At 45.3% G+C, this 25268-nt stretch overlaps 1 protein-coding gene across 1 annotated transcript in view; it reads right to left on the bottom strand.

The window, feature by feature from the left end:
* Positions 1-252: 252 nt before the first annotated feature.
* LOC129811721 (BTB/POZ domain-containing protein 7-like) overlaps positions 253-25268 on the bottom strand; it is a 35278-nt gene continuing 10262 nt past the window's right edge. Inside the window, exons 3-11 of the mRNA XM_055863263.1 lie at positions 23492-24628; positions 10901-11109; positions 8871-8946; positions 8385-8545; positions 8075-8218; positions 7753-7942; positions 7479-7657; positions 6895-7296; positions 253-6770 (exon numbers count right to left, since the gene is read on the bottom strand). Coding sequence (XP_055719238.1) covers positions 6021-6770; positions 6895-7296; positions 7479-7657; positions 7753-7942; positions 8075-8218; positions 8385-8545; positions 8871-8946; positions 10901-11109; positions 23492-24628 — 3248 coding nt within the window. The 3' untranslated portion in view covers positions 253-6020. The remainder of the gene's footprint in view (positions 6771-6894; positions 7297-7478; positions 7658-7752; positions 7943-8074; positions 8219-8384; positions 8546-8870; positions 8947-10900; positions 11110-23491; positions 24629-25268) is intronic.

Below are 25268 nucleotides of genomic sequence, written 5' to 3'. Positions count from 1 at the left end.
CTAGTCATTTAAATCATGGAATTACTGTTATTAGGTACATGAAGTCTAGGTTGTCATTAGACTTTCATTATGTGACACCTGACTATGCACTGCCATTCATATTGAAACGTGACCATTTGATGGTGTCACTGGTATTAAATGAAACAGTTCATTCAGCATACTGTGTGAAGTGATTCCACGGCTACTTGTCATCGAAATACCAGAAGGTACTGCTTTACTCAAGGTTGCACTAAATGACTTAACAGTCCAGAATTATATTAAGGCAGTTTATTTCGAAGATGCCCAAGTTTCACACTGTTATGCACCTTTTGAGTTAACAGTAGAAAAATAGAACACGTAAAACCAAATACAATTTTTAGTACAGGTGTCTACAAAAGTGTTTTTACATACAGCGTACCTGTCCAATTATAAAGTTCAACATATAATCAAACACAGTTCCAGAGGGTTACATTTTAAAAAGGTACTTAAACAAAAAAACATGTACACTAATAGCTAGCTACATGAGTTTTACAAAGGGCTATTTGATGCAGGCTGGTAAGCTGGTAGAAAAGGCTTGCATAGGACAGTCACTTCTCAAATAACAGCCCAGCCTCTTGGCAGGGGAAGGCACTGACTTCTACAGTAAAGAGCAAACAGAGGATGTGGAGGGTTTTTAATTCATGGGAAAACTGTCCAGGAAAATAAAGCAACTAACCAACATGAACATGGGGAGGAATCTAAAGTTTTGCATTTTTTCCCCATGAAGCAAACTGGATGGAAAAAAGGGTTCTCTGCCCGGCAACTTCATTACCACAATGCAGAGCGAATATCTACATGTCCATGTGCTACTTAAGTAACTGCCCAGTGAAAAATATAACTTTTAAAAAGTTAATTACCAAATAATGTTGCTGACTTATCCTATACTAATGTGGCAAAAGCATGAATTAGATTATTTTTTTTTTAAATGAAACCTTTCACATGCTGTTTAAAAAAAATCCTTGCTATTTCCTTAGGACATGTCATCTCTGAGAAGGATGAGCTGTCCAATCAGCAGTCTACTCGCGTAAATATTTTAATGACCGGTATATGCCCACACCATTCCACCACAAATCTGCTTCTGTAACAATTATTTTCTGGAAGAAAACTATTTAAACTCATATTGTAAGTAACTATAGGTCATATTTCATAGTAATCTGGAAACACTGGGCAGTAAAAAAAAAAAAAAAGGTATTCCACACCAATAACAATATGAAAAACATTTCCCTAAAAGAAAACATTGTAATAAACAAAAATAAAAAGTGAGTCTGACCATCTTTCAGACTATCCTTTCTTGGTGAAATGTGGTGCTGAACACAACCTCACAGTGTAGTCCACCACAGCTACAAAACAGCTGAATAATTCATTTACAGTACCACCACTAAGATGTAATAAGGATCTGTTGTACAGTATATTCAAATATTACATGAATAATTACAATTTATGCTCAGGATTTCTGAATGGTAGAAATGCATGTGACAGAGGCCATCAGGTTTAATTTAAGAATTATGCAGTTCTGGAGCTCTTTTGTTCTAAATTAATTTGTCCCCCTGCTCCCATGTGAAATGGATCATTTCTACAGTGCAATGTTGCCTATGTTATGCATCATGGGTTTGTCAGTTTGTGTTAGAGGAGACATGTGTGACTGATCTTACAGGATCTGATGGGTGCACTTTGGTTTCTGTAGCAACAGCCCCAGTAGTTCTCATACAGTATGCCGTAACCTGACGACAGAGAGCAGGTCTTCGCAGGTCCAGGATTAGCCAAAAGGTGGCGTGACAGTGGTTACATTGTACATGGGAACAACACAAATGAACAGACTGAGGACATGTGAATGGATAGTGTTTGAGGGTGAACAGAAGAGTCACACAAACAACTAGTAGAGCAGGTGGCGTCATGCTTGTGATGGATCCCTTATGGTCACTTCAAAAAGTGGATTAAGACTTCTAATTGTTTATGCCATTAAAAGAACAAGGTGGTTTCAAGCATATTGACCACAGCATTCTATGGTCGGTCTCTGGTTAACCATTTCAGATCAGAGCCTTGTGTTTATATAGGTAAATACAGACCTGATTAAAAATGGAGTGTACAGTACTGAGATTATTTACAGTTACCTGGAATTATTAAACTACACACACACATACTCCGCTGAAATAAAACATCTGACTAGCGTGTTCATTGCACCATTATTTTTCCAAGTGTACCTCAGTCCTTAACCTCTGCCCCCTCCTGTCTTGTTTCAAAAAACCCCAGGCTCATGTTTTTGAAAATACATAGCGGCAAGAAAAAGTATGTGAACCCTTTGGAATTACCTGGATTTCTGCATAAATTGGTTATCAAATTTGATCTGATCTTCATCTAAGTCACAACAATAGACATAATGTGCTTAAACTAATAACACACAATATTGTATTTTTCTTGTCTATATTGAATACATCATTTAAACATTCACAGTGTAGGTTGGAAAAAGTATGAATACCTAGGCTAATGACTTCTCCAAAAGCTAATTGGAGTAAGGAGTCAGCTAACCTGGATGTTGATTAGAGCTGCCTTGCCCTATAAAAAACACTCACCAAATGTGAGTTTGCTATTCACAAGAAGCATTGCCTGATGTGAACCATGCCTCGAACAAAAGAGATCTCAGAAGACCTAAGATTAAGAATTGTTGACTTGAATAAAGCTGAAAAGGGTTACAAAAGTAGCTCTAAAAGCCTTCATGTTCACCAGTCCACGGTAAGACAAATTGTCTATAAATGGAGAAAGTTCAGCACTGTTGCTACTCTCCCTAGGAGTGGCCATCCTGCAAAGATGACTGCAATAGCACAGAGCAGAATGCTCAATGTTAAGAAGAATCCTAGTGTCAGCTAATAGATTACAGAAATCTCTGGAACATGCTAACATCTCTGTTGACGAGTCTACGATACGTAAAACACTAAACAAGAATGGTGTTCATGGGAGGACACCATGGAAGAAGTCACTGCTTTCCAAAAAAAAAGCATTGCTGTACGTCTGAAGTTTGCAAAAGTGCACCTGGATGTTCCACAACGCTACTGGCAAAATATTCTTTTGACAGATGACACTACAGTTGAGTTGTCAGGAAGGAACACACAACGTGTGGAGAGAAAAAAGGCACACCAACATCAAAACCTATGGTGGAGGGAGCATCATGGCTTGGGGCTGCCTCAGGGCCTGGGCAATTCTTCTTAACATTGAGCATTCTGCTCTGTGCTCTTGCAGTTGTCTTTGCTATTATCGACGGAAAAATGAATTCCCAAGTTAATCAATACATTGTGCAGGAGAATGTTAGGCTATCTGTCCGCCAATTGAAGCTCAACAGAAGTTGGTTGACGCAACAGGACAACGACCCACAACACTGAAATAAATCAACAACAGAATGGCTTCAACAGCAGAAAATAGAGTCCTGACCTCAACCCGATTTTAGACGCTGTGGCATGACCTCAAGATAGCACTTCACACCAGACATCCCAAGAATATTGCTGAACTGAGGCAGTTTTGTGAAGAGGAATGGTCTAAAATTCCTCCTGACCGTTGTGCAGGTATGATCCGCAACTACAGAAAAAAGTTTGGTTGAGGTTATTGCTGCCAAAGGAGGGTCAACCAGTTATGAAATCCAAGTGTTCACACTTTCCACCCTGCACTGAATGTTCACACGGTGTCCTCAATAAAGACATGAAAACGTATAATTGTTTGGGTGTTATTAGTTTAAGCAGACTGCGTTTGTCTATTGTTGTGACCTAGATGAAGATCAGATCAAATTTTATGAACAATTCATGCAGAAATCCAGGTGTTTCCAAAGGGTTCCCATACTTTTTCTTGACTTCGGGAAAGTATTCAGAACCCTTGACTTTTTCAATATTTTGTTACCTTACAGCCTTGTTATAAAAAGGATTCAATAAAACATCTCAGCAATCTACACTTATTACCCCACAATGACATAGGAAAAAACAGGTTTAGAATTTTTGCAAATGTATTAAAAATTAAAATTAAAAAAGTATTCGGAACCCGTGAGACTCGAAATTGGGTTCAGGTGCATCCTGTTTCCATTGATCATCCTTCAGATGTTTCTACAACATGATTACCAACTGTGGTAAATTCTATTGATTAGACATGATTTGGAAAGGCACACCTGTCTATATAAGATCCCACAGTTGACAGTGCATGTCAGAGTAAAAACCAAGCCATGAGGTCGAAGGAATTGTCCGTAGAGCTCCGAGGCAGGATTGCGTCGAGGTACAGATCTGGGGCAGGGCACCAAAAAATGTCTACAGCATTGAAGATCCTCAAGAACACGGTGGCATCCATCATTCTTAAATGGAAGTCGTTCGGAACCACCAAGACTCTTCCTAGAGCTGGCCGCCCAGCCAAACTAAGCAATCGGAGGAGAAGGGCCTTGGTCAGGTAGGTGACCAAGAACCTGATGGTCACTGACAGAGCTCCAGAGGTCCTCTGTGGAGATGGGAGAATCTTCCAGAAGGACAACCATCTCTGCAGCACTCTACCAATCAGGCCTTTATGGTAGAGTGGCCAAACATAAGCCACTACTCAGTAAAAGGCACATGACAGCCCACTTGTAGTTTGGTAAAAGGCACCTAAAGATGCTCAGACCATGAGAAACAAGATTCTCTGGTCTGATGAAACCAAAATTGAACTCTTTGGCCTGAATGCCAAGCGTCATGTCTATAGGAAACCTGGCACCATCCCTACGGTGAAGCATGGTGGCTTCGGGACAAGTCTCTGAATGTCCTTGAGTGGCCCAGCCAGAGCCCGGACTTGAACACAGATTGAACATCTCTGGAGACCTGAAAATAGCTGTGCAGCAACGTTCCCCATCCAACCTGACAGAGCTTGAGAGGATCTGCAGAGAAGAATGGTAGAAACTCCCCAAATACAGGTGTGCCAAGCTTGTAGCGTTATACCCAAGAAGACTCAAGGCTGTAATCGCTGCCAAAGGTGCTTCAACAAAGTACTGAGTAAAGGGTCTGCAAATATTTCTGTTTTTGCTTTGTCATTATGGGTTATTGTGTGTAGATTGACAAGGGGAAAAAATCTATTTAATCCATTTTAGAATAAGCCTGTAACGTAACAAAATGTGGAAAAAGTCAAGGGGTCTGAATACTTTCCGAATGCACTGTATATCAGAGACTGAAGAGGCAGCACAATGACAGCCTCAACAGACCTACTTCCTGCCTGAACGGAACTAGCCTGAGCCTATTACTCATCAGCATTTCTGTGTAACATGCAGCACCAGAAAGGGAAATCAAATGTAACCAGTCAGGTGAGGTACGTACTGGAGGAATGCTACAGGAAGAGAGGAAATACAAATGAGAGGAGCAAGAAAATGTTTCTACACAAGTTTATCATGAAGATAACGCTGATTGAAGCTATGTGCTGGTGTTAACTAGTTTATACTGAGATCCTATTTATATATCACCCAGTTAAAGTATATCCTGAGGACTACAGTCCATATGTATATTATACATCCTCAGCACATCTGAACTACATTTCATGGTTACGATCATAGTAACATCTTTGTTATGATAAGATCTTTGTTCCTGATTCCCACAACTTAGAGTTCACAACAAACCTGTGGTGCAACAAGGCTCAAGGGAAATAGGCAAAACCACTCTCAAACAGTACTGCTGGAGTTATATTGTAAAACTGCAGCACTGAGGTTGGCTTCACCAAGCTTCAATACAACAGTCTGACAGTCACTGCTGTTTCTCTAACTAACCTACAGTCCTGATGCTGCTTATCTGTAGCACTCACAGGAGACGTGAGGTGAAGACAGCACTATGTCATGGAGAAAGGGCTGGAGGAGGTAGGGTACTTACACACACACACACACACACACACACACACACACAATAAATAGAAACCATTAGCCACCCCTTCACACACACTCATTAGTGCTTTGCTGTCCATGACAGAGGGTTGTTTCCCTCACTTTCCCTTTTGACGACTCAACCCCTGGTCCTCCCCGAGGGTTATAGTGCAGACTTCTTGTAAGGGTAGTCAGGGTTGTTGGGTGACCTGCGTTCTCTGCTAGCCTCCTCGCTAATACTGTTCCTATGTGGCTGCTGGGCCCCTGTACCTGGGGATTCGCCAGTAACCGCCATCTCCTTCGGGCCTTCCCTGTGGGCCGACGACCGCTCCTCATACCCGTCTAGGTTTCCACTGGGGGAGCCACACAAGTGGCCAAGACCGTGAGTAAGGTCGGTCTCATTGTTTGATCGTCCTCTGGGGATGTGTCCTTCCCCAGCCTGGGGACCAGAGGGATTAGCCAGAGCTCCATCCTGCCGCTGGGGGGGCAGGCCTAGGACGTCCAGGCGCAGGGGGTCAGAGCATGCCTCAGCTGCCCGTCCCTGGCTGTCAGACATGTAGGAGGGAGGGTGGCTGGAGGAGCTGTGGCTGTAGAGGTCTGGCCCTGCGTAGGGGGGCAGGGGGTGGCTGGAGGTTGCAGTGATTGGTCGGCAGGAGAAGTCATACAGATCAGGGAACTCTGCCTGGGCCTCCAGCTTTGGCTCTGGAGCGTGCCTCTTACAGGAGTGACCATGACTGAGGCTGAGGCGAGTGGAGGGACAGGGGCCGGGGGGGAGGTGTGGGGCCGGGTGGGCCATAGGGCCGTGAGGGTCGTGACCGCCCCTGTCCCCCATATGGTGCTCCCTCAGGGTCATGACAGAGACGCCCAGAGCGATGTCAGGCATGTACTCCCTTATCACAGGCTCCATGATCAGCTGGAGAGACAGAGAGAAGCACACCAACACAGCTAGTTAGAGCTATACATGATCACAGCACAATACACTTCTGCAGTTATAATGACCAAAAGCAACAAACACAGCATGACATGTGGACCTTCACCTGTGGTTCTGGGAGCAGGGCTCGGCCCTTGGCCTGGGGGTTGCTGCAGTCTGGAGGTGGAGGCCTGGGGGCGGAGGGGTAGTCAGGGCTGCCATGTTTGGTTGTGGTGTGGAGCTGGAGCAGAGTGTGGTTACAGGGGTAGGAGAAAGAGCGGGTGGGGGGTGGGATGGGCACACGAGGCCTCCAGGCCCCCTTCAGCTGGGCACGGCTGGGGGTGGCAGGGGGGTGGTATGGGGGTGGAGGGGGAGGCAGTGGGGGGTGAAACCCAGCCATGCCCTCCAGGTCTGAGAACATGCTGTCCATCGCTGGGCTGCTGTTGACCCGACAACGACCTGCCCGGCGCAGGGCCAGAACAGGACTCTCGTCTCCAAAACGCTCCTCTGGGAAGAACTTGTAAGGGTTCTGAGAATAAACAAACAAAACATTTAGCATCCCAAAAACCTTCTACTATAACACACACGTCATTACGTAGTACACTAAGTGAGTGATACTTTTGTCTTTCAGGGAGGTCTTTAGGACGGAGGTCTCCCTCTAACAAGTCTACAGCCTGGTCCTCCCTGTACCCCACGGGGCTTCCCTCTCACCTGCAGTAGCTCAGTAGCCCCGTCCGCCAGGCCAAACTCCCTCAGCACACGCAGCTGCAGCTCATAGCTGACGGTGGGCCCCTCGCCACAGTTGAGGGCGTAGGCCCTCTGGACCTGGTCTGTGTGACTCAGCTCCTGCAGCCTCTGGACCATCTCCTTAACCACCGCCAGTCTGGGTACTGACAGGACACACAGAGGGTTGGTGGGCCATGTCAATGTTTCTAATATGTTATACTAAATGGCTTCCTTATTGGCACCAGTTTTGTACTCTTACCTGGGATTTCATTGGCTACCACGGACGGAGCGGTGGTCTGGCTGCTGGCCATCTGCTGATGGTTGATCATGTGACAGCACTGTGGCACAGCGTTGTTGACCATGTAGAGGGTGTCTGGCACGTTGGACATGCGCACCAAACGCAGACGCACCAGATCTGTCTGCTCCACCATCATCTCATCCAGCACAGACTGAGTGGAGGAGGAGACGGGTTAGGAGCCGGTCATACCCTGGCCTGACCCAAACCCTCTCACAGAGATGAGACAGAAGAGAGATAAAATACTCTCCGTTAACCATCAACCCCTCGATGCGGAGTGTCCTACCTTGGCCTCCTCCACGTATGGAGAGAAGAGACGTGGTCGCACGTAGATGCCAACGTTCTTCTGCCGTAACCACGAGTTGGCCTTGCCCCCCTCAGTCATGGGCAGCATGTCCGAGGGAGGGGTGCTGATCAGACCCCTCTTTGTCTGTGAATGGAAAGAGGGTCATTTAAAGAGAACACACCCAGAAGGTCAGGTCAATCAACAACTAAGCCATTAATAGGGCATAAATGATAGATTGCACGATATGTATTGGAAGCAATCAGAAACTGTATTGAAACATCCATATGACACGTCATCCATGACTACTAACCGCGTCAGAGAGGACGTCGCTGTTGGCAGGGAGGATGTGCTCAGTGCGGATGAAGGGAAGCAGGGGGGACAGGATCTCCTTCAGCTCCTCCACATCCAGGTCCTTCCTCTTCACCCCCCGCTTGTTCACGCTGTGGGCTGTTCCGCTCAGCACGTTGGGCTCTGGGAAAAGAACCCGCCCACAAAACACACACAGTTAGTAGGGATTCTATATATAATTATGTGGTTAGTAAGGCCAACACACACTCATTATTTTTTAACGATACAGTATTTTTCCAGTCGGGTTCAGAGCCACACAAAAACAAAAAGAATACTGCGATCTACGATCGTGGTGCTTCAGTCTCCCATTTTTAAGGATAAAACTTGGAAAACTAAAGTATTTTATAGTCTTAGTGTATTTTGGAGGCGCTGGTACTGTAGGTGGGTGCTTTTCCAACAGCCATTAGAAGGCCTGCTCGGAGGGTAATTATAGAGTGTATCATCTTACCCCTGTCTGCCATCCTCTTAATAAGCTGCTGCTCGCCCCACTTCACAACGTACTTGAGAATGTCCTGCTCACTCGCCTGTGAAAGAGAGAGAGAGAGAGAGAGAAGAGGGCAGGGGAGGGGTGCGAGAGAGAAAAGATAGCGTGATGAGAGGGGGATGGTGATAGGGAAGGAAAGGTGGAACGACAAGGTTAAACATTGTAGTGTAAAGCAACATCTGAAGAGGCGGTTCAATGAGGAGACTTGAATATGTTGTTGATGGTGTGACACGGTGTAGTGGTGGCTGAGAGTTGTACAGTATTTGTCTGATTGGATTACAACGTTTCACCTCAGCTGTCCTGTGCGACACCCAGGGAGCTTGGCACAGCAGAGCAGACCAAAGCTCAGTTTCAATTAGTGGCCATGTCAGACGGCAATGCCTCCAGGGAACGTTCTCACTCCGTCTGTGCTCCAGACCCTGTGTGTTTGGGTTTGTGTTTATGCAGCCGTGTGCGTGTTGCCACTCTTCATCAAATAATTGTCAAACCAATCATGCCCTAGCTGCCTCGCAGACTTGAGAACTCTAGGGAGGTGAAAAAGGGAAATTCTAAAAAGACAGTTACATTTTTGTATCCAAAGCACTGACTACAGAGTCAATGGGACACGATTAAGGATGGGCATTTGAAATGTTTTGACTGTTCAAGTACTTGCATAGTACTAGTGGAAAAATATATGTTAACATTTATCTATATGCCAACAGTGCGCAACAATGATAAATTATAAATTGCCCCATACAGTACATACATAGTCAACAAAAAAAAAACTATTTAGGATTCATTTATTGAAACTGTAATATCAACTAGTTATATTATAATGGAACACAATCTTCTGGAAGGCAGTAACCTCAGCATTGGCGCTTGTAGAAACCTATGATTCAATGGCATAGCCTTGTTCAGTTAATTTAGCAGACAAGAGGCTCTTATTTCCAGAGCCCTATTCACAGTCAAGACACACCTATGTTATAGTAAAACAACATGTAACATAACAGACTAAAATAGAACAGAATATTTTTCCAAAAGTTGCCAGTGCGTAGTGATGCACATTTTGCTTCTGGAACAGGTATTCTCAATGAGTGATCATTTGAAACAGGGCTCCATTTGGTAAGTTTCCCTGGTTCTGAACCAAAAATTGGTCTTCTTTTTGATATACAGACGTTTGATTAAGTTTATTCTGACTGTTCTTTGGAATTTTCCAAATGGATGAATAATTCCACACTGAACACTGCATGGTGATGAATTATGGCTACGACATCAGTTTGGTGAGAGGCCTACGCTCAGTCTTTATCAAACTCACGCGTTTGCATATTTTCAGTGTGCAAACTGTCTGTCTGTGTTCAGGGGGTTATAGCCGAGGCTAACCAATTCTAAATGACACTAGCAGTTCGCAAAGTAGCGAAAGTGGAGAATAGACGGGATGCAATTATTCCAAAACTGCAACTCGATGTTGGAACACATTTTCCCAACTTCAACCAACCAGTCCATTTTGAATTTGTGAAAGGTGACATCATTTGGCAAGGAATGTAGCTTGTGTATCCCATCATTTAGATGTGTTTTTATAGACATTTATTTCTGTAGGCCAAACTCAGCACACGTGTGTTGAGGGAGCAGTCAGAACGCATTTGAGTGATTGAGAAACAGAGGGGAAAGGGAATTTAGGGAGAATAACTGTGTGATACTTGGCTTGGTTTCTTTTTTGTTGTGCCTCGCAAATACACATGTACAAATGGAACACTTGAGTCAAACCAAAATAACGTCAACTTCAAGACAACAATTAAACTATTTTTGGGACAAAATGTAACTTGTCCAGTCGGGGAGCCACGAAGACCATTCCACCAAATAGTTTTACAGTATTAAAGGAAGAAAAATCTCTGATAGATAGTTTTGTAAGTCTGTTCGAGTACTCGATTACACATGCCCATCCATGACAGGATACGATCTTAGGAGTCTGTGGAGATGCATCCAGTTCGAATCACACAGCGGCGTGGTTATCTCACCTGTAGGTAGTCTGACTGGATAGTGGTGAGCAGGTGCTCCTTGCTGAGCTCGTAGAGTACGTCAGAGGTCACGAGCTGGCTGAACTCCTCACACAGGAAGTGTAGGGCCTGGCGGTGGACCCACTTAGAGCCGTAGGGCTGAGAGCTCCATTTCAGGATGGGAACCAGGCAGTCCAGGGACAGGCTCTCCACCACAATGTCCTCACAGCCTGGGTGAGGAGACAGGAAGACATAGCACAGGGGTCACATACCTCTAACACTCATATCACTGAGTGAACAGCACCTTTAATAGCCTGGTGGTCCAGTCAGTTTGTGCTTCAGCCAACTCCTCTCTGTGTCATGCCAAATATGTATTGCTTGAGTTGGCTACAGCACAGTATGGGCCCAGGCTACCTTTTTAAATCTATTGTATGGGAAGTCATACTCTGTCAGAACATTAGTAAGAGTATTAATGGGTGACTTAATTGAACCATAAATATCCCGCCACAGTCACACAGCGGACACTTCTGGAGCCATTCAGAAGCCTACAGTAGTTTCCCTCCTATTCATCACTACGGGGAGCACTCCCCCTTTCCCCCAGCACCCCCCTCCATGCGTTTCCTAAATCAGAGCACATACCAGAACAGCAGGCAGTGGTTTAACACCGTTACACACAACCCCACAGAAATGCCTTTGATACCTTCACGTGTCCAGTCACTCTACCTCCCGTTCACCACACTAAGTTAACACAGCAGCCAGAAGTATGCTGCACACACGCACAGTATACGCGTACACAGAAAACACACGCTCTCATGCACTCGTATTCATATGCACACACACATTAATCAACAACAAATTAAAAGTTGCAGAGGGTTATTAATTATTACTTGATATATTGTAGCCATTTGAACACATCTTGGGTGAAATGGAATTTCAGAAATGGCTATAGTGGCAGTCATAGTGGCAGTCATAGTGGCAGTCATAGTGGCAGTAGCAATTGAGATAGAACTAGAACTAAAATAAACATCAAACAATCAAATTACATCAACTTGAATAGGAAACTAGTGCATGTCCACAAGGGTACATAAATAATTTGGCTTCACTTTTTGACAGTCAACTCAGTGGAAAATGAGAGCAGGCAGTGCGATGCCAGTGATAGAGGCACCCAGTGTGCCACTGAGGCAAACAGAGATACTGGTGTGCTTTGAAGTGGCCCCTGCCCAGGCCCCCTACTGCTGGCTCTGTATTTAGCTTGTGGAGAAGAGCGGAGCAGGCTGCCCTGCCCTAGGCTTAGCTGGGTTATGAGCTCCAGTACCAGCGCTCCTCTGAGACTCTTATCTGTGGGCTGCGTGAGATCTGCTGCACTGCCTTTCCCTTTGAAACTGCACTCTGGGAAATTGGACACTGACGCTCAGGGAGATGACGCCTGCCCTCCTCTTTAAAAAATGTTTTTTCCTCCTTCAACCGACACACACAGTTAAAGCTACATTTTCCTAGATTTTTTGTCCCTTCCTTTACTTTTATTAGCTAGTCAGAGCGATGCAAAGCAGACCCCAACAGTGTTAAACGCAGGATGGAAATCCTGTGTCGTTAAGGGGACAGATGAGGTTGAAATGTGGACGCAGACATTTTGCCTTTTTCTCTTCCATAAACAGCCTGAAGTGGGAATAGATTCCACACTTCCTTCCTTCCCTTCCTTCCTTCCTTCCTTCCCTCCCTGTATCTCTTCTCTCTGTATTCCGCTCATTCTATCCTAATTTCTCAAACTCTCTGAGCAGGGGTAGACACGTAGAGAGAGACACACACACAGACAGACACAACTTCCTTTGAAAGGTAAAGCTTCCCCAGTGGGGACCAGCAGCACATGAAAGCAGACAGCTCTGTTCTCCATTAACCCATTAGAATGCATAGCACCATTCAGCCTTCTAAAGCTTTGCACCCTTATTATGAGCCAGAGATTAGACTGGGCATTATATCTAATACTAAAGCCATTTCCCCTTCCTCCTTCCCCTCCTCTCCCTCTCTGGCACTATGCATTCACTGCAGCCTAGCAGACCGACTAGAGTATCAACACAATGAGCATTATGGCAACTGCATCTGTGAGACGGCAATAACTGAGGATGTGTGCTTGCTGTTTTTTTTAGCTCCATGTTTATGAAACAACGTTTCCAAACCCACTTAAGACATCAGCAGCACTCAGGACCAGTAAACACTGTGGTGGACTTGAATCATGTCTGATTACTCAAGTAACTAGAGCTTAATTTTTTAGCGGAGGTCTCAAACAAAACAAAAAGGAAGGAGGAGAGACTAAAGAAGAATCATGGGCTTCACTCCGACTGCCTGAGGTCGAAGGCCAACTTCCAAGCAAACCGATAAGTTCTGCCGAGAAGCAACTGGAAATCCCCCTCTGCTTGGAACAATTAGGGTTCACTCATGTCATAGGTCAAGTTTTGCCTGTAACCAAAGATATGATTGATCAGACAGCAATATCACAGACCAAGACTTCTCCTTAAAACGTAACAGGAGAAAGTTGAACGGCTGACAGATTCTCCTAATGGAAGGTGCTATGACAGAACTAAGGCTGTTAGTCACACAGGGCCTATCAATAGCCCTCTTAAATGCAATGGCAAGTTTAGATATCAATTCTGATCCCATTCACTACCACTCAAACACTTTCACATCAGCAAGCTACTCTGAAGACTGACTGACTAACATTATTTATTTCCCACCCAAGGTGTGGTCATTGCATTGGTATGCTGATCTACTCATTATCAACGCTCTCACTGTGTTTGAAAAATGAATAAGGCTTTTAATATCGGTCAGGATAAGTGAGAGTGAGTAAAAGAGTGAGTGATCTCTGGCTAGGGAGCTAATAGGGTTGATAACTGCTGATGGAGACGAGAGGCTCTCAGATTGAATCCTACCACCAGTGAGTGTACCCTGGCCTGGACACAGCTCAATCAGATGGAGGGGGAGCAGTTGAGGCACAGAGACGAGGAGAAGGAAGGGACTGCTAGCCCGGAGATAACCCGATGCGCATGACAGCTACCCCAGGTCTCTGACAGGAGGCGGAGGTCACTCAAGGTTGTCACATAGAAATTAAATCATGGGCCTTCTCAGCTCATTTGACACTTGGGTGAGCAAGAGTTTTGGTGGCCAACGGCGTGTCAGTGGAGGCTCCTCACAGGAGGAAAGGGAGGACCATCTTACTCAGTGAATTTCAGAAAGATAGAAATTGTGAAACACAAAAAAAAAACTAACATTTTTAGATAAAACTATACTAATTATATTCACGTCACCAAATAATTGATTAAAACACACTGTTTTGGAATGAAGGTCTATAGTTGCCTAAACAGCACTCTGTTAGGTCAGCACCATGGTGTAGCCGGAGAACAGCTATTTTCTGTCCCCCTCTTTGTGGTACATTGAATTCAATAAAAAAACCTAGTAGGCTCATGGTTCTCACCCCTTTCCATAGACTTACACAGTAATTCTAACGACTTCCGGAAGACATCCTCCAGAGCTCTTGCAGCATGAACTGACAGTTGAAGAGTTTTGAACAAATGTATTTATTTAAAAAAAATTGAGAAGCAGCAGAGAGAGAGCTATATTTTGTTGTATTTTTTTCAATAACTTAGCTAGCTAATGCCGCCTACTCAACAACCTGCCTCAAACAGAGAGGAATGCTATTTATGTTAGCTAGCTGGCTAAGGCTTTCCAACACTCCAACTCTTCCAAGTCAAGGTAATCTTTCGGTTTTATTAATTTATTGCCACCAGGGCCCACGGATGTAACTACTAAACTGCTTGCTGTACTCTGTACTGCATGATGATACACATGGATTTAATTGTGGGTTTACTAATGCGTTAGTTTAGTAGCTATGTTAACTATGACTTTAGCTAATACTGTGACAACGTAGACTGTGTGTGAAGCGGTTAGCATTTATGTCATGAAGGTTTGGCTTGAAGAGGTTTGTTCGCCTGGTCACAGACAGCTGTTTGTTGTGCACTGAACTCCACAATCTAAAAGAAACGTGAGAGGAGAGCACGTAGATGCGAGAAGGAACTACAGTGATCCCTCGCCACTTCGCGGTTCACTTATCGCGGATTCGCTATTTCGCGGATTTTCATAATGCATTTTTTTTTTTTTTTGGTGCATTGTGCTCTGCATTCTGATTCGCTAAAAACTCACTCCCGCTTCTTGTATCAAAACATGCTACGAATTGTGCTATCATTTTGTCGTCTCGTGCAGTTATGTGTACGTACATAAAACAGCTTGGCAAATTTACATTAAGTTGGCCAAATTATCTTGTAATTTCGAACATCTCCTAAACCCATATGAGCCGTTCATGATGAGCCGTTCATTACAGTTCTCCAACGTAATCGATGGTGGCATGTCGGTGTACAAGGATCTTTTTGCAAAGAAGAAAAAAGAGCGACAACAGCTGCCTATCACTATGTTCTTCTCCCGAACAAACACACCTGCACCGCGGGCTTCAGAAGAAGAGAACACTGCAGAGCGCAGTCAGGATGCAGCGGCCCAGTCTGAAGAGCAGTGAAACGGCCTACACGTGAGTCACTGTATTTGTATACATGTAATAGTTGCTAATTGTAAAAAATAAAAATAAAATCTATTTCGCGGATTTCACTTATCGCGGGTCATTTTCGGAACGTAACCCCCGCGATAAACGAGGGATTACTGTATACAACAAGGAAAGTGATGCTGTTTTTATGTGGCTGCTGAAATTTAACTGTGTGTGCGTGCGGGTGATCATCCAATTGTGTTGCAAAATGTTTCTTAAAAACTGAACAAAAAACGTGAATGGACCTACCTGAATTTGTCCAATAGGAACTCTCATTTAGTTTGTAACTGTTTGGAATAATGATTACACCGTCTGTCATCTTGATTACTCCAATTTGTCCCTCGACCTGTGCACCTACATTATAAACTTTAATTTGTAGGCTAGGTTGTAGCAACCTCACGATGGGTGTAGGGAAAATTTGAGTATCATGTAGTAGCCCAAACCTATCAATGTTACATTGGGTTGGGTGAATGGAATATGAGTGAGTCATCCAATATGCTGTAATGGCCATGATCTTAAAAATAAATAATTGTCCTCCCTAATCTTAAACGGCACTGACCACCAGGTGCGTGTGTGTGACTGAGCGTGCATGCATGTTAAAAAGGTTAGGGGTGTCTTTGAGAGGAGGATAACTAACATAGGAAAGAGAAGGGAAAAAAATGGAGAGATGGAAATGTAATTAACTAAATAAGACGGCTATCATACAGATGAAATGAGAGGTCCTTGATACACACCACAACATGGGGTTTCATGGGAACTGATGAGATTGTTGCTTCTCTGTGGTCAAGAGAGGGGATATAAATACCCTATAGTAAAGGCTTGGAGGGGGAGGGGGAATTTGAGGGGATGACAGTTTCCCTCGTGCTAAGCTGCCTTGGCAACCCTGAGAGACATGATGTTGTAGGGAGTAGTTAGGAAATCAATAATGTTAATGGGATATTATTTGACAATATCGCAATATTATTTTTGCGCTAGTCAGCTGTACCTGCACCAAAACTTCAGTATTTTTCCTTCATAGCTTGTAAATAGCTTCAGCACTTTAAATTTCCATGACTGATCAAAACTTTTTTCTTCTTCTTCATGGCTCTCTCGTCCCTCTGCAGCAATATGTTTGGAACATCGAATCGCAAAATAAAATCGCAATACATATAAACTGAGTGTACAAAACATTAGGAACACCTTCCTAATGTTGAGTTGCACCGCCTTTAGCCCCCAGAAAAGCCTCAATTTGTCAGGAAATGGACTCTACAAGGTGTGGAAAGCGTTCCACAGGGATGCTGGCCCATGTTGACGCCAATGCTTCCCACAGGTGTGTCAGTTTGGCTGGATGTCCTTTGGGTGGGGGTACATCCTTGATACACATGGGAAACTGTTGAGCGTGAAAAACCCAGCAGCGTTGCAGTTCTTGACACACTCAAACCGGTGCGCCTGCCATCTACTACCATACTCCGTTCAAAGGCAGTTAAATCTTTTGTCTTGGCACACATACACAATCCATGTCTCAATTGTCTCAAGGCCTAAAAATCCTTCTTTAACCCATCTCCTCCCCTTCATCTACACTGATTGAAGTGAATTTAACAGGTAAAGGATCACAGCGTTCAGCTGGATTCACCTGTTCAGTCAGTCATGGAAAGAGCAGGTGTTCCTAATGTTTTGTACACCCAGTGTAGCACCGTGAGACTTGCAATACATATTGTATCAGCACCTAAGTACAGTGAGCCCTCGTACGGGTGTGAGGAAGATCTGGCCAGCTGTGTGTGTGTGTGTGTGTGTGTGTGAGAGCCATCTTTTCTACTGTGCCTTTATAACAGGCAAACATGGAGTTGTGTTCCCCATGCTCTTTTAACTGCAACAGCACTTTGAGATTTACAAGAAAAGCTTTAAAAAAATGTTGTTAATAACATTGTGTTTTTGTTTTATGACAGACAAAGGTTGTAATCTTGCCACTGTCTCGACGGCCCAGTAGTATATTGTTTCCTGTCTGTGATGCAGCTAGTGACAAGAGGCACTAATCCCTGTTTCTGTATGTATATGATGGAGTGGGTGGGCAACAGCCATGATCAGTGTCTTCTTTACTACCGAATATGTAATACAGTCAAAACCCCACTGATCTCCAGCAGAGATGGAATGTAGCTGTTAAAGACAGATGGGCAAATGGACGCTATTCTTTGACACATCAACCACAGTATATATATATATACACACACTGCTCAAAAAAATAAAGGGAACACTTAAACAACACAATGTAACTCCAAGTCAATCACACTTCTGTGAAATCAAACTGTCCACTTAGGAAGCAACACGGATTGACAATAAATGTCACATGCTGTTGTGCAAATGGAATAGACAAAAGGTGGAAATTATAGGCAATTAGTAAGACACCCCCAATAAAGGAATGGTTCTGCAGGTGGTGACCACAGACCACTTCTCAGTTCCTATGCTTCCTGGCTGATGTTTTGGTCACTTTTGAATGCTGGCGGTGCTTTCACTCTAGTGGTAGCATGAGACGGAGTCTACAACACACACAAGTGGCTCAGGTAGTGCAGTTCATCCAGGATGGCACATCAATGCGAGCTGCGGCAAAAAGGTTTGCTGTGTCTGTCAGCGTAGTGTCCAGAGCATAGAGGCGCTACCAGGAGACAGGCCAGTACATCAGGAGACGTGGAGGAGGCCGTAGGAGGGCAACAACCCAGCAGCAGAACCGCTACCTCCGCCTTTGTGCAAGGAGGAGCAGGTGGAGCACTGCCAGAGCCCTGCAAAATGACCTCCAGCAGGCCACAAATGTGCATGTGTTTGCTCAAACGGTCAGAAACAGACTCCATGAGGGTGGTATGAGGGCCCGACGTCCACAGGTGGGGGTTGTGCTTACAGCCCAACACCGTGCAGGACGTTTGGCATTTGCCGGAGAACACCAAGATTGGCAAATTCGCCACTGGTGCCCTGTGCTTTTCACAGATGAAAGCAGGTTCACACTGAGCACATGTGACAGACGTGACAGAGTCTGGAGATGCCGTGGAGAACGTTCTGCTGCCTGCAACATCCTCCAGCATGACCGGTTTGGCGGTGGGTCAGTCATGGTGTGGGGTGGCATTTCTTTGTGGGGCCGCACAGCCCTCCATGTGCTCGCCAGAGGTAGCCTGACTGCCATTAGGTACCGAAATGAGATCCTCAGACCCCTTGTGAGACCATATGCTGACACATGCACATTTGTGGCCTGCTGGAGATCATTTTGCAGGGCTCTGGCAGTGCACCTCCTTGCACAACGGCGGAGGTAGCGGTCCTGCTGCTGGGTTGTTGCCCTCCTACGGCCTCCTCCACGTCTCCTGATGTACTGGCCTGTCTCCTGGTAGCGCCTCCATGCTTTGGACACTACGCTGACAGACACAGCAAACCTTTTTGCCACAGCTCGCATTGATGTGCCATCCTGGATGAACTGCACTACCTGAGCCACTTGTGTGGGTTGTAGACTCCGTCTCATGCTACCACTAGAGTGAAAGCACCGCCAGCATTCAAAAGTGACCAAAACATCAGCCAGGAAGCATAGGAACTGAGAAGTGGTCTGTGGTCACCACCTGCAGAACCATTCCTTTATTGGGGGTGTCTTACTAATTGCCTATAATTTCCACCTTTTGTCTATTCCATTTGCACAACAGCATGTGAAATTTATTGTCAATCAGTGTTGCTTCCTAAGTGGACAGTTTGATTTCACAGAAGTGTGATTGACTTGGAGTTACATTGTGTTGTTTAAGTGTTTCCTTGATTTTATTGAGCAGTGTATATACATATATATATATCGATAATTCAAGGATTTTTTTTATGGAGTTTCTCAAATATCTCAACCCAATCAATCAGCTGTCAGAAAATGGTGTGAGTGGTTTCTGTTAGTAGCACACCTCACATCCTGATCGCTGCCTAGCGGATGTGAGAAACACCTTCATATAAAACTGAACCTTGCAGGCATGAAGAGAGCAATCTCCCCCAGGTTTAAAATCCCATCGCTCATTGGAATGGGAGGTGACGGTAATAAACTGACAACAGCTACGCTCTCGGCTCCATCTGACCTTCATGGGGGGGCTTTCTGGGTGAACTCCAGTACTCAGAGTGACAGCAGCCAGAGAGAGGGTGAGCAATGGAGAGAGGGCTGCGGTCTTGTGATAAATAAAAGGAGTGATGGGGCCTTGACAGGAGCTCTCGCTGGCTCTGCAGAGCTGTGTGTATCAATAAAACTGTCTGTCACTGGAGACCTTCCTGGAGCAGGGAGGGAGGACAGACGAACAGTCCTGAACCTGACATGCTTTTTCCATTTACATTGGTCTAACGTCTGCAGCTGACAAAAACACAATTTGCACTAAAACAAGCTATCAATATAGGGATTCTGTTCAGAGAGATGTAACCCCCTGGTTACTTTTTGCTCTTTCTTGCATGGACTAATTTAGTTGCATTGTTGCATGGGGGACATATTTTGGAGATGGACCTATTGCTAGGCAACAGTCTGAGGCGTGAGAAGATTAACCCCATGAACTCTGTGAGCTGTCAAGACGGCTAGTTACAGTGCCTTCAGAAAGTATTCACACCCTTTGACATTTTCTGCATTAGGTCGGGCATGGATGTCGGGCGATTATGCCTCGCTCGCAGTCAGCGTTCCAATTCATCCCAAAGATGTTCGATGGGGTTGAGGTCAGGGCTCTGTGCAGGCCAGTGAAGTTCTTCCACACGATCTTGAAAAACCATTTCTGTATGGACCTCGCTTTGTGCACGGGGCATTGTCATGCTGAAACAGGAAAGGGCCTTCCCCAAACTGTTGCCACAAAGTTGGAAGCACATAATCGTCTAGAATGTCATTGTAGGGTGTAGCGTTAAGAATTCCCTTTAATTGAACTAAGGGGCCTAGCCCGACCCATGAAAAACAGCCCTAGATGATTATTCCTCCACCAAACTTTACAGTTGCCACTATGCATTTGGAAAGGTAGCATTTTCCTGGCATCCGCCAAACCCAGATTTGTCCGTCAGACTGCCAGATGGTGAAGCGTGACTCATCACTCCAGAGATCGCGTTTCTTGTGCTCTAGAGTCCAATGGCGGCGAGCTTTACACCACTCCAGACGACGCTTGGCATTGAACATGGTGATCTTAGGCTTGTGTTCGGTTGCTCAGCCATGGAAACCCATTTCATGAAGCTCCCGATGAACAGTTATTGTGCTGACGTTGCTTCCATAGGCAGTTTGGAACTCGGTAGTGAGTGTTGCAACCAAGGAAAGACGATTGTTTACGCTCTAGGCGCTTCAGCACTCAGCGGTCCCATTCTGTGAGTTTGTGGCCTACCACTTTGCAGCAAAGCCCTTGTTCCAAGACATTTCCACTTCACAATAACAACACTTACAGTTGACCGGGGCAGCTCTAGCAGGGCAGAAATTTGCCTAACTGACTTTTTGGAAAGGTGACATCCTATGACAGCGCCGCGTTGAAAGTCAGAGCTCTTCAGTACGGGCAATTCTACTGCCAATGTTGGTCTATGGAGATTGCATGGCTGTATGCTAGATTTTATACACCTGTCAGTAACTGGTGTGGCTGAAATATCCGAATCCACTGATTTGAAGGGGTGTCCACATACACTACATGGCCAAAAGTATCTTGATTACATAAGCATTCAACATGTTACAATAACTTTTAGCAGCGATTGCAGCTGTGAGTCTTTCTGGGTAAGTCTCTAAGAGCTTTGCACAGCTGGATTGTACAATATATGCACATCATTATCAAGTTGGTTGTTGATCATTGGTAGATAGCCATTTTCAAGTTGCGCCATAGATGTTCAAGCCAATTTTAGTCAAACCTGTAACTAGGCAACTCAGGAACATTCAATGTCGTCTTGGTAAGCAACTCCAGTGTATATTTGGCCTTAGGTTTTAGGTTATTGTCCTGCGGAAAGGGGAAAGCAGGCAAACAGGTTTTCCTCTAGGGATTTTTCCTGTGCTTAGCGATTCCGTTTCTTTTTATCCCCCCAAAAAACCCTAGTCCTCCCTAGTTAATTTCTTTGCCAAAATTTTTTAAGTTTTACTTTAGTGTGTTGTTGCAAACAGGATGCATGTTTTGGAATATTTTTATTCTGTACAGGCTTCCTTCTTTTTACTCTGTCATTTAGGTTGGTATTGTGGTGTAACTACAATGTTGTTGATCCATCCTCAGTTTCCCTCCCATCACAGCATTAAACTAACTGTTTTAAAGTCACCATTGGCCTCATGGTGAAATCCCTAACCAGTTTCCTTCCTCTCTGGCAACTGAGTTAGGAAGGACGCCTGTATCTTCGTAGTGACTGGGTGTATTGATACACCATACAAAGTGTAATCAATAACTTCCCGGGATATTCAATTTCTGCTTTTTTCCGTTTTACCCATCTACCAATAGGCACCCTTCTTTGCGAGGCATTGAAAAACCCCCCTGGTCTTTGTGGTTGAATCTGTGTTTTAAATTCACTGCTCGACTTAGGGACTTTACAGATAATTGTATGTGTGGGGTACAGAGATGAGGTAGACATAAAAAAATCATGTTAAAACACTATTACTGCACACAGAGTGAGTTCATGCAAATGATTGACCTGTGAAGTACATTTTTACTCCTGAACTTATTTAGGCTTGCCATAACAAAAGGGGTTGAATAGTTATTGACTCAAGACATTTTCTATTATTGACTCATCTTTTCATTCTCTATTAATTTGTAAAAATGTATAAAAATACAATTTCACTTTGACATTATGGGGTATTGTGTGTATGCCAGTGACACTAAAAATCAATTTAATTAATTTTAAATTCAGGCTGTAACACAACAAAATGTGGAAAAAGTCAAAGGGTGTGAATACTTTCTGAAGGCACTGTAATGGTTTTATTTAGTTAGACCCCAGTAATGAACTGTTAGCCCCGCATCCCTGACCAAGTGAGGACGGCGTAAGATATTCTTTTTTTTGAGGGTTCTACTGGCGTCGGAAGACCTCTGCTTTTGCTGTCCTCCCGCTCGGAGGCTCGACCGTTGGAGATGTTGTGAGAGACTAAGCTCTGAGTGACAGGCCCAATGGACTGTTTGAACTCTTGCGCTTCTCAGTCACGCACAGGTGACCTGGATTCCGAACCGTGAGTGTCATTGGATTGGGTACTAATTACTTTGCTATTTCTTTTATTGGTTTGAAGGGGATCCCCTCTGTATAAAATGAACGCTTTTAGGTATTAAACCCTGGTACCAGGTCCTTCCTAAATAAGTGTATATCTGTGATTTATTTGAGTATTGAAGTGTGAAATAATAACTGTTGGGTTACATACGATTCCAGTTTGAGCTTTCTATTGAGACTGATTTTACTGTGATTACACCGACATGTCTTCATAACTCTATTACTTGTTTGTATTTATTCTTTGATTTAGTTAAGGTTAGTCATTACTTTATGGTTAGGCCTACACATACATCTTCACATGCAGCCTACTTATTATTGCCACACACCTAGATTCTAGGTCCAAACTGATAGGAACACAGGTCCCTCAGAAGAGGGGGCTACAGAGATTATAGGGATGGAAAGAGACATGGAGAAAGCTTTTGCAGTTGTGCCAATACTCAGTCTACATTAAAGTCTTGATGTTGGCTCACACTCCTGCCCTGCTAACCTTTGATAGATTTCAGTATGCAGAGACGCAGTTATATGAGGATATCTATCCTCAGTCAGACCCATACCGTCACAGAGCTAAGGGCAATATCACATTAAAATAACACTCTTAGCATGAAAGATTGACTTTCAAATTCATGATGCGGCCCATTTATCCACATTGGCTGACCTGATTTAAAGGATTTAAACCATTGAAGCATATTCTCACTAGCTGATACAGGCAGCCTCCCAGATGACCATTCATCCACACACACTGAACAGATTATAAAGGGATCTGGGATGAACTGGACATGTAGCCCCAGGTTGAATGTGAACCATTCATTCATATCCGCTCTGAGCTGGAGTGTGACTGGACAGGACAGACAGGGATGGTTGGTACTGTAACTTACCTTGTGCCAGCATGCTGAACTCAAGGAAGAGCGCGATGTGGTAGAGCTCCATGGCCTCCTCAGTGCGGATGCTAGCTCCTCCCCTGCCCCCGGCCACCAGGACCTGCACCTCCCCCAGGCTCCCGGCCGAGGGGCTCCCCCTCAGCACCAGCCCCAGCTCAACCGCATCTGTGTACATGCAGTGAAGGATGACTCGCACGTACTTCCGCGGGATGATGGACTCGTCCAGCACGATGCGTGTGGGTGTCTGCAGCGTGCGCTCCGTCATCTCCTCCCCCGTGCGGATGCGCCGCTGTAGAAGGTTCCGGAAAAAGGGTGAGCGGGCCGAGAGCACGGCCTTGTGGGCCCTCAGGTCCTCGTCTGGGGAACCCAGCCCCCGGCAGCCTCCTGTGGCCACGTCCCCTCCAGCTCCCCCACTGCTGTAGGCCTCCACCAGCTCCGCGTCGGAGGAGAAGCTGAGCAGGGCATCGTAGTAACACATGTAGTCAAACAGTCCTCTCATGTCTGCCTCAAGGGAGTTGGGCGTCCCGAACTCCTCGCTCAGCTGCACCAGCACGTCCACATTCTGCAGCCTGGAGTCCTCCACCCCACCCACCCCAAACTCCCCCGTGTACAGGTAGTGCAGTAGTGCAGAGAACATGGGCACATCGATGCCCGCCGTCTCAATGTCCATAAGGACCTCAGCGCCATACCCCGGAGAGGAGGACAGTAGGGTCTTGAAGAAGGGGCAGCGGGAAGCCAGCACGGCGCGGTGGGCGGGGAAACAGGTGTCCTGGAAGATGAGGTCCACGTCGGTGCAGTACTTGTGCTGGTAAAGGGCAGCCAGGTCACGCTGCAGGCTGGGTGCCTTGGCACGCGCCAAGCTGGCATGGAAGCTCAGCTCCTTGAGGGAGGCTGTGCCCTCATACTCCTCCACTAGGGCGTTGGCATCACGCACATCCCACCCCGACAGGAGCTCCTTCATCTGGCGGGCATGGTCCGCAGAACGGCTGGACTTACGGCGCTTGATGAACCTCCTCTTGAGGGTGGCCAGGCCCAGGCTCTTCTTCTTCCTGTCATGGGGCTTGTCGTGACCCTGCTCCAGGCTGTACAGCTTGGACTCCCAGCCATAGCCCTGCTGGGAGTACGACGACGTCCCTGCAACACATAACATAACACAGAGGTCAGCTGGTTCAAATGTCGTCGTTATTTTTGAACAGGGAAATAAGTTATGAATAAAATCCTAGCATATGATACATGTATCTTGTTTTCCACAGCTGTTTTTTAAATGCGGTCAATTCCTCTGGCTTGGTAGCATTTAGAGTTTGCCAGTTCTAGTCTGAAAGCATGACCCTAGGTAACACAATCTGTCTTTTCTCTTAGCCCTGTCATGTGACCTGTTCAGGCTGTCCAGACACACCACTCTGCTCTAGCTCCCTCACAGCGTGCTTGGCACTCCCTTGATCTAGGGCCTCAAGTCTCTCATTTCACAGATAATTCAACTGTCTGTGTTAAGAAAGGAACAGGCCATCATTATCAAAATGCCATCAAAAGTCATCACAAGCATCAATGGGTCTATCTGCTAATAATGCTGACTTTGATTAAGGCATGGTTGGAATTAGATGGCAACAGAAAGTAAAACATGGACTACAATGTTGTGTGTCAGTTTGGTGGGGGTGGGGTGGGGGGGTAGGAAAGTCCCACCTTCCCCTGTAGTCTTTTGCAATGGACTTGTCCACCTATACACTAATGAACTACCCCTAATAGCAGTGATGTTTGGCTGGAGAGAGGGGACTTG

The sequence above is a fragment of the Salvelinus fontinalis genome, chromosome 15 (genome assembly GCF_029448725.1).
Source record: "Salvelinus fontinalis isolate EN_2023a chromosome 15, ASM2944872v1, whole genome shotgun sequence".
Classification (NCBI taxonomy): Eukaryota; Metazoa; Chordata; class Actinopteri; order Salmoniformes; family Salmonidae; genus Salvelinus; species Salvelinus fontinalis.
Note: the sequence above shows the minus strand (reverse complement) of the source record. Positions and strands in the feature narration are given on the sequence as shown.